This window comes from Macrobrachium rosenbergii, chromosome 3, assembly GCF_040412425.1.
Source record: "Macrobrachium rosenbergii isolate ZJJX-2024 chromosome 3, ASM4041242v1, whole genome shotgun sequence".
Taxonomy (NCBI): domain Eukaryota; kingdom Metazoa; phylum Arthropoda; class Malacostraca; order Decapoda; family Palaemonidae; genus Macrobrachium; species Macrobrachium rosenbergii.
The window spans coordinates 26983828-26998645 of record NC_089743.1 but is presented as its reverse complement, the minus strand read 5'-3'; the positions used below and the strand labels follow the sequence as shown (position 1 = coordinate 26998645).

The following is a 14818-nucleotide window of genomic DNA, read 5'->3' as shown; positions in this document are numbered from 1 at the left end:
CAAGGGGAACAGAAACCTCCAGCTATGGCGATCCAGTTCCAACGAACTCGTGCCACCTGTCAACTTACCGCATCCAGGGCAAAACAGCAGGACCTCCTGAATTTCACTCGAAAATGTAGGAGTCCCTCTCCATGCCAGGAATAGAATTCCCCACAGAATCAATGTGATAAGCAATTCGTGGTACTGACATTCAAAATGTGGAGCTTTTTTTTTGCATTCTTTTGTTTTCCCCTGAACCCTTTAACCTCTCTCCTCTCTCTCTCTCTCTCTCTCTCTCTCTCTCTCTCTCTCTCTCTCTCTCTCTCTCTCTCCTCAAATCAAAGGAAGTTAGTCGTCACCAAAACAGAGAGACTCTATAACACTTGATTAGGGTACCTGCGACCGTCTCGGTCTCCTATGTAATTAGAATCATTCCGCATCACACTGAGGGAACGTCTGACTGTGCAGCTTTGCGCCGCTAAGAGCTCATGCATTACAGGGTCTGTAATCAGAAATCAAATATCTAACAATCAAGCTTAAAAAGCTTAAAACACAACAGGGAAAACATATGGGAAATTTACCTTTGTTTTAGAATTCTCAACAGAGTTTTGGTGTAACTACTTAAGAATCCCATCCAAAGACGTAAATCATATGAGGTATCCGCTAACCGTGTAGTCCGTGGCTGCTTCATAACAAGTTTATTTTCATAATAATAATAGTGGCTTTATTGATTGACTGGTGACTGACTGACTAGCTGACTATGTGGTTAAAGAGATAGCTATCGAAAATTCCCTGACGACTAAACAAAGCTCTCGGAATGACAATTGATGACATGGCAAAAAAAAAAAAACTACCACAATAATTCACCTTAATATACTTTAAACTCTCAGGATGATTAGAAAATACTTGGTCAAAATCCTCACCATGAATAAGGATAGAAAAAAAAATTCAGGGCTCTATGAAAGTGACAGGGAAAATGGACGTCACAATCTAACAAAGGCTGAAGAAATATGCATAAATATTTCCAAGTCTCACGTGAAAATGAAGGTAATAAATGGTCAAACCTGTCGCGGCGATTAATTAAGGAAATTTGCGGTTAAACCCCTCAACATGATTAGCATGCTTAGCCGCAAAAAAATGTTCAGCCAAAATGCTGATTAAAAATATATCACGTCAATAAATCGTACGAACATTATCAAGACGAACAAGGGATGAAAGTCATAAATCACAACCTAAATATAAGTAATAAAATAAAATCCTTGGCTGGTTATGGGAACATACGATTTTTTAAACATCCAATGGAAGTACGATATCAATATCACACCGATTGAAATAATAAAAAAAATCCATTTTGAGTGAAACAACGTATTTCATTCTCGCTCCATCAAAGAACGGAAAGGAAAAAATCTACCCCAGACCAACTGAAAGAACTCGAAGAAAAAATCCAGACTTACGGAACGAACGCCAGGGGAAACATTAGGTAATCTTTGACTAATCAAAGATACCTATAAAAATTATTCTCGGTTCGAAATAAAAAAAAAAAAGTTTCGGACAATTTTGGGATGATTAAAGGAACACCCAGATAAAAATCTTATGTTCATGACGGGAACAGGAAATCAAATTCTCGTTGCCAATGGAGGAACGTAGGGCTAACAAATACCAAGCTACTGAGCTATGTCATAAAAAATTGACAGAGCACGCGTCCAAAATATCGTAGATCAACAAAGGCTTGTGGATATCACTGGAAACAACAAGATAACAATTCTTGAATGATCTCGATTCATTAGAGCAACAACATCAAAAATTTCAACTTGGAAAAATATATGTTAAAAATATGACATCAAAATGATTAACATTATATTACAAATACGCTAATAAAAATGAGCAAAAGTCAAAAACCTATGACTTATCAAAGTAATATAAACTTCAGACTGACTCCAGGCATTAAAAGTTAAAAATCTCAAGCTGGTAAAAATATTCTTACTATATGTTAGGTAATTAAAATACAAAACATGTTAATCTAGAACTGTTCACAGTTAAAAGAGTGATATGGAAATTCAAAAGAGTGAAACAACTATTATTATTATTATTATTATTATTATTATTATTATTATTATTATTATTATTATTATTATTATTATTATTATTATTATTATTCATAATGAGCTTACAATCTTAAGCAACATGCGAAAAGGCAACAAACTTTCACAACAAACTTGCACAAGAAAGTCTGTCCATATGTGAGAATTAAGAATCAACAATGATCAAAGGAGTAGAAATGACTACATATCATGACTATTATCACTGTGAATATATCTGATTGTCTGCCAAATCAACAGCAAATGACAATGAATATATTGAATGCATGCAGTTTATAAAAAAAAATCAAGAGAGAAGAGCATGCTTGAGTGCACCTTCATGCAATGTAACTCATCAACTCGAAGACAATATTCAAGAGGCCTTGCAAAAGCCCAAGTGCTGAAAGTCTGGATTATAATTATGATGATCACCCAGCATAAGGTAAGTAGCCTAAGTGCCGCACCTGCGATAAACAAGTAGCCGAAAAAAGCGACGCAGGAAAACATCAGTAAAACATCACTGAAAGGAACCGACGCTGATCCGCCCTCACTCTTTACTATAAAATAAAGGTCAAACAAGAGGTCAGAATGAGTAGTTAAACAATCCCAAATATATTCATGGTTAAGGACACGAGATACCCAGGTAAGAGAGGATGAAACCCTCTATGCCCCCAATCATGATTTCCCTTTTTTTTCACAAACTTAAAAGGCTTATAACGTGACAATAAGGTTCGCTCATTCTTAGCACATTTGCTATCCGAATGATTTGCTTTGGAGGTCTTTTCACCCTCGATAACCTGACGACAAAGAGTTTCCAGCAGTCACGGACAACTCCCAACTGATTCCTTGAGAATGAACGAACCACCAAAATTAGTAATTAAATCTAGTGAACATTTCGAAGCAGTAAGGACAGTTCCGTCTTAACTTCATAAGTTACACAAACTTCTCATTAGATTCTTGAGCTTGACATATCAGAAAGCATGACTCCACCTTCAGCATAATGTTTTTCCAAAAATTGTCCATCGTTCTATTCACGAGTTTTTCATTGGATTCACTCCCTGTTTCTCCAAGGAGCTAAAGGAAGTCTCAGATATAGACATTCACACGTTACGAGGAAAATACAGTTTAGACTGATGAAAATCCGACTTATTTCGGATTATAGGTTCCAAGCCTCACACAAAAGCCTCTTCAATCACTAGTCACAGTGAAAAGATTTCAGCAAGTCAGTAATTTGATTAAAATTTAATATGCATTGTACATAAAATGGTTATAGTGTTTGTTTGTTAGCTTCTTTATATTAAGTCTCATAAATGGGACTTGAATAACGGCCACTCTTGATTACCTTTACAATACCACTTCGGAAAAGAATCCACGTGCTCTGACCAACCACTCCCATTATTCCTAAATTGCCAATAAATTTTTGCCCAAGCATCAGAAAAGAAAGCAACGCATTTAAAGCAAAATAATTCAGGATATCAAGAAAAATGTAAGAGAGAAAGAACTAGAAAAATACATCCAATCACTATGAACGATTGGTCACAGTAGGCCTAGTCATCACTGATCATTTCGAAATCTCCCTTCTTACCTAACTTGATATGAGTTCATTTCTTTCTAGATTTTCCAACTACATATTTTCTCGCTGAAACTCGGAAGCCTCAAAATATTGCTAATAAATAATATTGCAAATGGGCTTCACCTTCTTGATAATTAATACAGTCACTAAAGTGATTCTGTGATTATTTATTATAACATTAATGGTAACGGCATAAGTAATTCCCAAATAAAAAGGTAACTTTTTCAAAACAAATGAGTTTGTTAATTGGCCATAGATCTGCTTTTAAATTTTATTAGTAATCATTATTCACTTCAAGGTCACAGTCAGTGACCCACTATGAACGCATGAACAGGGTACACGCTCTCATGCGGAAGCTTTGAGACGAAATCATCCCGAGTCACCTGATTAACACTGGCAGCATTTAAAGAGGCAAATGGAAAAATTGATATAAATGCCATCATTTACATGTAATGAAAAAATGAAATAATTTACCGTGATTTTACCAACATGTTAGAAAATAAAAAACAAAAAAACAAAAAAGAAATGATTGACTTGTGGTTCTCAATTTGGTGGTTTTGGTAAAACCGTGCCCTATCGGCAAATTGGTGCACGGCAGGTAAAGCTGCGATTTGGCGCCAATAACGACGCGGGAACCCTGATTGGAAGACATTTTTCTTGACAGCATCATGTGGCGGGAAGACATCTCATTGGTGAGCAGCGGCGTTGGCGGGAGGCGTCCTGACTGGTCCGTCGGAGCATCCCACCGACCAATCAGAGCCGAGGGGGCGGCGCTTTCCCCGCAAGGTTGAAGCCACTGCTGAGAGTTTCTGGGGACGAAACAGGATCTAATATTCTATAATATATTTTCCCCCTCAATTAATTTTCAAACCCTTTGCAAAATATTACATGTCGTTAGCTGAAGGTAAAATGCTCTCGGACATTTCTCAGAAATAATCCTTTGTGTATGTTCGCATTACAGGGCTTTGGAACGTCGTCGTGGCTATGCCAGGCTTCCTGCTGTATATAAGCTTAGTGTGAGAATCTTCTGGATGAACATTTTTATACATCGGCAAACTACAGTAATGCTCTTTTCGAGGCACGGAGGAGGCGGCTCTCTCTCTCTCTCTCTCTCTCTCTCTCTCTCTCTCTCTCTCTCTCTCTCTCTCTCTCTCCGTCGAAATCAATAGGATACTTCCCAGCGTAAAGATGCTCTCTAACATCCGTTATGCTTTGAGGATACTCATCGGCTCAGTTTCGGTGAAAACGGGGAATTCGAGATTGATTAAAACCGCACACGCAAACCTGCGCCTGGGAAGGCGGAGAGAGAGAGAGAGAGAGAGAGAGAGAGAGAGAGAGAGAGAGAGAGAGAGAGAGAGAGAGAGAGAGCGTGTTATGAAGACATAAAAAGGGGCAATCATTATTTTAGCATGAATAACGTTCACTGGGACATCTATTTATATCCATCTTCGGTAACGCACCTGAGACTGAACTGGAAGTTGTTTGCACCAAAGTCTCAGCCAGGAAATCATTGTGATAATAATCTATCCAAACATTTCAGACCAAATGTTGAAATTACTCACACATACACACATATATATATATATATATATATATATATATATATATATATATATATATATATATATATATATATATATATATATATATATATATATATATATATATATATATATATATATAAAAAATATACAGTATATAATATTGTGTGTGTACTGTGTTGCACCTTGCTGTGTTTTGAGTGTGTGCATGTTGAGAGAGAGAGAGAGAGAGAGAGAGAGAGAGAGAGAGAGAGAGAAGAGGTGAACAGCAGGGCCATAACATCAAAGAAGTACTAAGGCCAGTAAGACAATAAAGTCTGACAAAGTGTGTGAAGGAAATGTTGACGTGCTGTTGATGAGCCTTCAGATCACCACGTGAAATGGACAATATTATGGAAGTTTTTTGCATATCTTTTTCATCACTAATCCAACTGTTAAAGGATAAACGATGCAAAAGAGGATATTTTGTTTTTACCACGGCGCAACGCCCTCTTGTCCTCGTGTGTGTGTGTGTGTGTGGGTGTATTTAAGGTACCCTTTAATTCATACGTAAAAGAACATATGTTCATAAACGCATAAACTGCACACAAAGACACGGTATATAATATATATATATATATATATATATATATATATATATATATATATATATATATAGAGTGTGTGTGTGTGTGTGTGAGTGTAAGATACATGGGATTCAATTCGATGAAATTATTGATTATGCGATTTCACCTGGTCTACTCTATCAGAAATCGTGAAGTTACTACTTTTAACCCTAACGGCTTTTCCTCCCGTCAAAGTTGTCTCACGTTTGATTACTGATAAAACAATACATAGTGAATTCATTAGAACCATTAATCTTACCAATGGTTTTTATAATTACTTACGTTATTATTAATACCATGATTATTATTATTGCCATTTCATTATTATTACGAATGATAACCGTGGTTTTTATCACAACCGTAGAATATTGTTTCCATGCAGATTTCGCTGTTCAATTGGAAATCTTTTCTGTGCGACGATAATGATGTCAGTCGATCAGTGTTACACACCAGGCCCTGCCAGATGTCGGTAAAGACGAGACGGGGTGGGGTGACTGACGGCGGAGCGGGGAGTGACAGCTGGCACCCCTATGGACCTATGTCCCCTATCCCTTCAACACCCCTCCCCCCACCCCTTCTCTCTTTTACCCTCCTGTTATGAATATCTGCACAATGGCTTTGTTGTGTCTATCCCCTCTCTCCCCGTCGCCTTCCTTGTGCAAGTGAAGGGGGGGGGGAATACGAAGGGGCAGAGGAGGGTCGAGATGGGGGGAGAGTGAGGCTATATCGGTGGGAATTTACAGTGGAGTAATAAAGCCCCTCTGAAGGACTGCAGACACAGCGCTAAATGTATAATCCTCAGTCATCGATTTGGGTGTCGGGAGGGCCTGAGGAGCACGTGCCCCCGCAACACACCTGCCGCGGGGCGGGACTGTCGGCACGCGCGCCCAATCAGCGGTCGGAACACGAACATGCGGCCAACCAGCGTTGGCCCGCCCAGCTGCCTTCGTATCCAGGTGCCACCGAAGGGACGCCGTGGCTCAAAGCAGTTAGTTGGTTAACGGGAGGGGTGCAGGGCGGACGCACTAAAACGCGCTCCTCTCTCTCCTTTTCTCGCCCTCCGCCCCTCACACTTAACGCAAAGCAAGATGTAAGGCGCTTGGCCGGCGCTTTCTTTCTTTACATAAGTTTATTTACGCTTACGAATGCAAACAGATTTACAGAAACAAGTAACAGCTTAATCAAAATTAAAGAAAAATCATTGCAAAAGAGCCCACGTCGTTTCATCTGTGATCTCAACTGTGATAATGCCTAAAGGTTTCCTGGTGAAAAGAAGAGAAGAAGAAATGAGTGCTTTGGATATGGTGGTTCCCTACAGGCCGTGGCGAAGTGACCCGTCCTCATTACCCTCCTCCACTTCCTCCTCCTCCTCCTCCTCCTCCATCACTTCAACGACCACTTCCTCCTCCATCCTCGCCGTTCCCGATTCCCAAGACCAGCCAGTGGATTTCAGTCTACGCAGCAGACATGACAGTGGAAATAAGGATATTCTGTCGTCTCGTGAAGACAGACTACCTGCTTCTGAAGGGTGCGTTGAAGGCGTAAAAGAAGTGTTGCATGTACGAGGTCATGACAAAGGTAGTCGCCTGCTCGTGAGAACGCCCGATTCGGGTTTCAGTAGTCCTTCCGACAGCGACTTCTACAGGAGATCCGTCTACCAGCTGCAGCAGCCTCGAATACCAGCCAGAATTCCCTCCGACGTCACGACCGCCACTTCTGACGTAGAGCAGACGACACCCTTAGCTCTCGTCAAGAAAAAGGCAAGTGTCCACGTCGACGACAGTGATGACATCGCTGGTGCCCTTCACGTTTCCACAGTGCATCCCTCCCCTTCAGACACCACCGGTCACTTTCACGGATTCCAGGTCTCCATACCGAGACTAGACGATCCGCGCTACCTGATCCCACCGCAGACAAGTCCATACCACCTGTTGTCTCCCACGTTGTACTGGCCGCATGGCTCCTCCCCACTAAGATCTCCTATACCTTACACATCCCCCCTCGGGAGATCTCCTTATGACCTCACTTTTACCTCTGTTCCTATGAGAAGCCCCCAGGAAGGTCTTAATCTGTCCCTTCGCCCTCCTGGCTCCCCCCGCCACAGCACGCCCATAAAAATCCCAACTAAATCCCCGGTGTCAAGCGCCACTGCTGCCACCACCACGCCCCAAAAACGAAAGTCGCAAAGCACAGCCTCCGGAACGCCGGAGAAAAAGGCCAAGACGACCAAAAAATCCAAAGCATCCAGACGTCTCAATTTCGACGAGGACAAATCGTCTCCCGTCTCCGGCACCATCATCCGAGAACTCGAAGAAGGTGAGGAACCTTTAGTCGTTCGAAAAGGGGACATCGACCCCGCTTATAACGTTGTTGAGATCACAGAAGAAGCAAAAGCAGAGCTGGCAAAAATCGACAACAAAATCGGCGACTACGTCTGTCGACTTTGCAAGGAAATGTACGACGATGCCTTTGGTTTAGCACAACACAGGTGTTCCAGAATCATACATGTAGAATACAGATGTCCAGAGTGCGACAAAGTTTTCAACTGCCCGGCTAACCTGGCTTCCCACAGGAGATGGCACAAACCCAAGACCTCTATAGCAACTCCTACGCCCAGCACCAGTGCCAACAGTGTCACTACATCCAAAAGTGAAATAGGCGGTGACCTTCTAGCAGGAAAGGAATATAATGAAAACAATAACAACAACAGCACCAACAACAAAAACCACCTTCTGAAGGGACCTCCAGCATTAGTCCCTCTCCCTCATTTTATGAACATGTCGAGGGATGACGAGGAATCCGTCGAGGGGGACCAGCAATACGAGTGTGATCTCTGTCTGAAAAAATTTAAACGTCAGTCATATTTAAGAAAACATCTGGCGACCCACCGAGGAGATGTCATCGATGGAGGCGACGGAAGCAGTGATGTAGTGGCGCCCGGACCCTCTCACGCCTCTCAGCCTCCGCCTCTGACGCCCTTGCTATCGCCTCCTTTCCCAGGAGAAGTTCTCCCTTGTCATTTGTGTGCTGCGGCTTTTTACACGCCGGCAGCCTTGGAGCTTCACCTTGAATCTGCGCACATGAATCTAGATCATCATGCCCCAACGCCTTCTACGCTTCATATTCCTCGTCCCCAATTCTCTCCGAGAGGTCACCTCCTGACGCAGACATCCGCGCCTCCACCACAACCTCCTCCTCCACCGCCGCCGCCGCCTCCACCACCACACCTCTTACATCGGCCACATCAAATTTCGGCGCCTACTTAGGCCCTTGCCAGAAGGCAACCTTCCAAGGTCAAATGTTGCTTCCTGTTGTCTCCCTTCGAACTTCCCTTCGGCGTGATTGACGATGTTCTCCCCGACAAGGAATGGGACTTCCTGCAGAAGTCAATGTGTCAGCTGGGCACATCGTCGACGCTGGTGCGCAGCCACATAAATATCTCTATCACCAGCGACTCCTTCAGCAGTTCGTCGTCGTTTCTACTCAGCAAAAAGTCAGCAGCGTCCCGCCCTCCCCCAACACCCCCGCCCGTATACTCGACTGCACGAAAAAGGTCAGGTACACATCCTTTCCATTCATGAATGTCAGGTCGTATTGTATGCAGTTTTATCAAAGCTAAACATGGTACATCTAGTCACTAATATATAACTTATTCTAGTTTTTATGTTCGTTTTTCTGTGTATATAATTATCTTAAGATAGCTGGGCTGGCAAAGGTTTTATATATATATATATATATATATATATATATATATATATATATATATATATATATATATATATATATATCATATAATTTTATATCTGCAAAACATTAAGATTACAACCTAATGCTTGAGCAAAATTGTATATTTATATAATGAATCTTGATAACTCCAATCTAATCCCATACCTTGGCCACCGCAGTTGTCTCAAGGCAAGTACAAATGTCTAGGAATTAAATTGGTATACTTAGTTGTAGTAATTTATTTGAACTGTAGCTTGTGTGTACTGTAATGCAACGTTTGACAGTAATTCACTACAAAGTAAACAATCAAGAAGGTACCTGAAATCACCAGAAAGATCACAGGACGGCAAACTTTTTATTTAATTCATTTCTTTTTCTTCCATTTACTTCCTTTCTCTGTTTTCAAGAATATTATATTAACGTCTTTCCCTATTTTCATGAATAATTTATTAAAATTTAACTCATCTAATACTTAATTTTTTCTTTATGTAATTGTTTGCTTTTAAGAACATAAAATTTATTGTTAATGCCAGTCACTTTCAAAATCCCAAGTGATGCAGCTGACAAAGCAATAGAGGCTTTCTCTTACTGAAGTAATATTGAAAAATGGCTCTTTTTCCCGCGTATGCATAAGACTCAAAGTAATAAAGCGCGCGCTCGATTTATTGATTTCCGAAATGTGGTTTGTGTGTTTGGTCGCCCTCGCTGCGAATTCGTGTGTTCTTTTTGGTTACTTAGAATTAAGTTAAATTAAGTTCAATTTAACGTAGTGTTAAGGCTCGCATTTTTTTTATACATCGGAGTTTTTTTCTTCTCTCTGATAGGCTTATGTGACATTACACCATATTGGGGCTGGTTTAATTTAAGAATTCTATTACCCATTAAAATCTCTCTGCGTATACTGATTTAACAGTTTGCGTAAGGGGCAAGGTCGACGACGTACATTTACGCTTACGCGTTATTGAACGACTTGGGCGAATTCAGGGACGATTGTGACGTCCAATCAAATTTCACCGTTAACACTTTATTCGGCATGATTCAATTTTACGACTATATATCCGCTTTCTACGGTTATTAAAACTACTGTCTGGTTTATATGCCAGTATTCATCCCTACTCTTGATTTCAACAACTTGACATTAAATCAATTTAGTTTTGAAATTTTATTTTAAAATACTAATAAAAATAACCGCAGACTGTATACGTCCACGGCGTAACAACCTTACTGGCAATACAACAATTTTCAATAGTTAATCACTGTTACCACATCGTTCACAAGTTCTTTATTAATTTATTAATGGCCCTGTCATTCAGGCAGTCAATACCGCCGCAATCATCATCATCATTATCGATTAGCGTCATTACCGCGGGAACCGCTAATGCATTTGTTGTCAGGGTGTAAAGAATGGTCATTCCTTCTCTCTCACACCATCTCGTCACAGCATCATTAGCTGAACAAATCTCTCTCTCTCTCTCTCTCTCTCTCTCTCTCTCTCCACTGACTAATAACAAAATTTTATTAGTTTCTATCGGAGCTGGTTCACTGCTGTAGCAATGTCCGCCCGTCTGTCTCACACGCCGAGTATAGGTCGATCCCTCACTTATCGATTTTCTTATTTAGTCTTTGTTAGGGGTTATTCGATCTCCCTCCTCACCCATCCTTTTTTTTCCTCCCTCTCCCTCTCTCTCTCTTTCAACAACCTTCTTACTTTCTCTCTTACTTGGCCTCACTCACCGGATGGCGTGCGGAACATACAGCTCAACTTCCAACACTTGCAATTACTTCCAAATTTAGTCTCTCCTCTCAGTCACACGACATATGTACACTTTCAGTCACTTTTTATAGACTTCCCGCAAACGCTCGCTGTCTTCATTTTCGGTCACTTGTCAATTATAGGCGTTATAGATTTGCCCTGCCCTTTCATTTTCTTTTCCTTTCGGCTCTTTGTTCTTGCGGTCCACGTGGTGAAGGCAGCTATTATTACCTTCAGTAATTCACTATATACATTACACATGCATATGCATATGCACAACACAAGACACACAAATATATATAATATATATATATATATATATATATATATATATATATATATATATATATATATATATATATATATATATATATATATATATATATATATATATAATTTAAAATTCAAGATTTCACACTTGATACTCTAATATCACAAACTACCTAAGAACTTGCCCCTCCCGCGAACTATAGACGATCAAGAGAAAATAAGGGTTTATACATTTTGTGCAAAAACACAAAACTATAAAAATAGTAAAACTTAAAAAAAAAAAATCACTGAAGACATCGCGCATGGAAGCTTTTTACTTTGAAACGTTAAACATAAATTGGCCAAAAATGACTAGGAACGTTTTCATTTAAAACCCCGGTTAAAATGTGATCCTTTATCTTACTGAATGAAATGAGATCTAAATTATCATCGCAGCGAAAGCTTCCAGTGCTTAAGAACTAGTCTGTAGAAATTCAATTAGAAATCTAAAATTAATTAGTAGTTAACCAACATTTAAACCATTCGAGTAAAGCTCGGTGTGCTGGGAAGCGTGCAAAAAGTCTCGACAAGGAAATTCCGTGCAATCATCTCGTGCAATATAAGGCAATTAAGATAGTTATGGATAGCCTGTGTTATATGAGAAGGTATTTCGCTTCCTCCTGGATTCCAACCGATGAGGGCGCGGAGGAAGCTGCTTGCGTAGGTGTTCTTATGCGTAAGGTACAGTAGTGTAAAATAAAAACCCCGTTGCAGATGGACATATGACGAGGTCATCTTTGGCGTATTTCTTCCGGTATACGCAGGAGATTTTAATCCTCGGTGGGTGCAAGCCACGATTAGGAAACCCCCCAATGCATGACAGGCTCTGAAACCAGATCCAAAAACCCTACTCTAGAACAAATTTCAGATTACTTTAAACGGAGATGTTGTGACCTTTGCAAAAAACATCTGTTTAATAGGTATCTAAAGTTCAGTGCCAAACTCCAAAATCTCAGCTATACAGAAATCTGAAGTATTAGCTGGAAGTGTTCTTTAAAAAAAAAAGCAATAAGTAAAAAAACTGTGAGAGAGAGAGAGAGAGAGAGAGAGAGAGAGATTGGAGTTTCCTTGCATCTAAGGACAACTCGAACTGGTCCAGTTGTCCTGAAATTGCTAGCCAAGCACCAGGCAGAACTTGACTGCGTGACGCATCAAGTTCGATCGATATACAGAAATTTTTGAATGGATCGCCGCATCTCCTTTCCGTTCCCCTTATATTTTTCATACATACATACATATATATATATATATATATATATATATATATATATATATATATATATATATATATATATATATATATATATACATACATATACATATATATTATCAATTTACAATCTCTTCTGTATCCATAGTTTAAGTGTGATGCATATATATATATATATATATATATATATATATATATATATATATATATATATATATATATATATATATATATATATATATATATATATATATTATATTATTATATTGCAAAAGTGTTGCGCAAGTGTGTCGGTGTGTGCGGTGTTCTTCAGGCTGTGTGTAGGCTAGGTGAAATTGTCGCTCTTAAGTGGAATTTAGCAGTTAAGATAAACCGTACCGTGTATCTAAGAGTGCCATAGGAATGTACAGTGTTCATGTATGCACTAATTTATTAATAATTTATTCACTGTATAAAAATCTATTTAGTAGGTTATAATGGTGTGGAGACTGTGTATCCCTCGACACTGCCCCTCTTCAATTGCTATCAACGTATTATAAGAATTGATTTAGCTCTTAGTATTCTGCGGTAAATGCCGAAATTTTAATGATGAATCGCTTACGGGAAGTAACCAAGAATAAATTTGTTATCAATCTCATATCTATTAAATTAATTAGCTGGCCATTTCATCATTCGCTTCGCCTTTATAACAAGGCGAAACTCTTTTTTTTTTTTTTTTTTTACATTGTAACAATTTCCCTTGTCGCAACATGAACGTCAAATGGTCGTATGATGTTTACCCCCTCTAAATCTATCGGTATTATTAGCGGACACCCGAAAGGCGCTTCATCATTAAATACGAAAAAAAAAGAACCCATAGAAATAAGCCAATCACATCTATGGTTAAGTAGCGCATAGGTCCTCACGTTAGTAGACTAGAGAACGCGATTGGTCGAAATTCTAAAATCATTTGTCGAGGGGCGGAGCCACGCCGTCTAGGCGAGCGACGGACGCTCTCGGCTAAGCAAGGCCCCGCTGACTTCCGAGGTACCGAACGCAACTCTAAAATAGGGACCCAGGCCCTTAAGGTGGCTCCCATACAGATTTCTACAAATATCGCATGAACGCATCACTTTTTTTTTTTTTTTTTGTTATTCCCTATATAAACATATACTGGCGTTTCAAGACATCAGTTTACACGGATATGGAGGCATTTCTTGAAAACATTCCCCGGCGAATGGCCTCTGCTCGGCGAATTTGCCGTCTTTCAGAATATTAAGTTCAGTAGAAGAGCTGTTGGGTTGTGTATGTAGATGCTACTATTTGCGTGACTGTCTGTCAACAGGAGTGGCTCTCTTAGAAGTTTATGTCAATAAAAGCGTGGCTGTTGGATGCGGTTATCTGTACCAGCATGATCATGTTTATGTGCGTAACATTGACGTCACTATCCTGAGTGATGTGTGTGTTCCTTGCATGCCTTTCTACATTCGGTTTTATATGTATAAGCACTAAAAGTAGGAACTCTGATGATCTCTAAATGCAGTAGAGTAATACAGATTATTCGAGTGCGCAATGATCTCTAGCATAGGAATAAGCATTTTTCTTCCAGAATAGAATAAAAAAAAAATGAAAATGAAAAAAAAATGTCACCACTAAATTCCAGTAATAATATATAGAAGTATTTCGATTCTTACCTCAATTAGATAAATAGCTAAAATTAACCCATATAATTACCTCATTACAAGGTACGCATTGGCCTTTGGTATCAACAGAATTTTACATGAAATATTTTACGTTTTATGACCACATATGTGTTAAGTAAAAGCCAGGAATGAAATACCTCGATATTATTAACATTATGATTTGACGCTGAATGCAATGGAGCTAGATGAATATAGGTAGGACATGTTATTCTCTTCCCACACTTCCTACACACACACACTATATATATATACATATATATGTATATATATATATATATATATATATATATATATATATATATATATATATATATATATATATATATATATCTATATCTATATCTATATCTATATATATATAT

General features: G+C 39.2%; 1 protein-coding gene across 1 annotated transcript; it reads left to right on the top strand.

The window, feature by feature from the left end:
- The first annotated feature begins 6759 nt into the window (after positions 1 to 6759).
- LOC136853591 (uncharacterized) lies at positions 6760 to 9488 on the top strand. The gene has a single exon (XM_067129340.1). The coding sequence runs from the start codon at positions 7024 to 7026 to the stop codon at positions 9040 to 9042; it is 2019 nt and encodes a 672-aa protein (XP_066985441.1). The 5' UTR covers positions 6760 to 7023; the 3' UTR covers positions 9043 to 9488.
- Positions 9489 to 14818: the final 5330 nt, after the last annotated feature.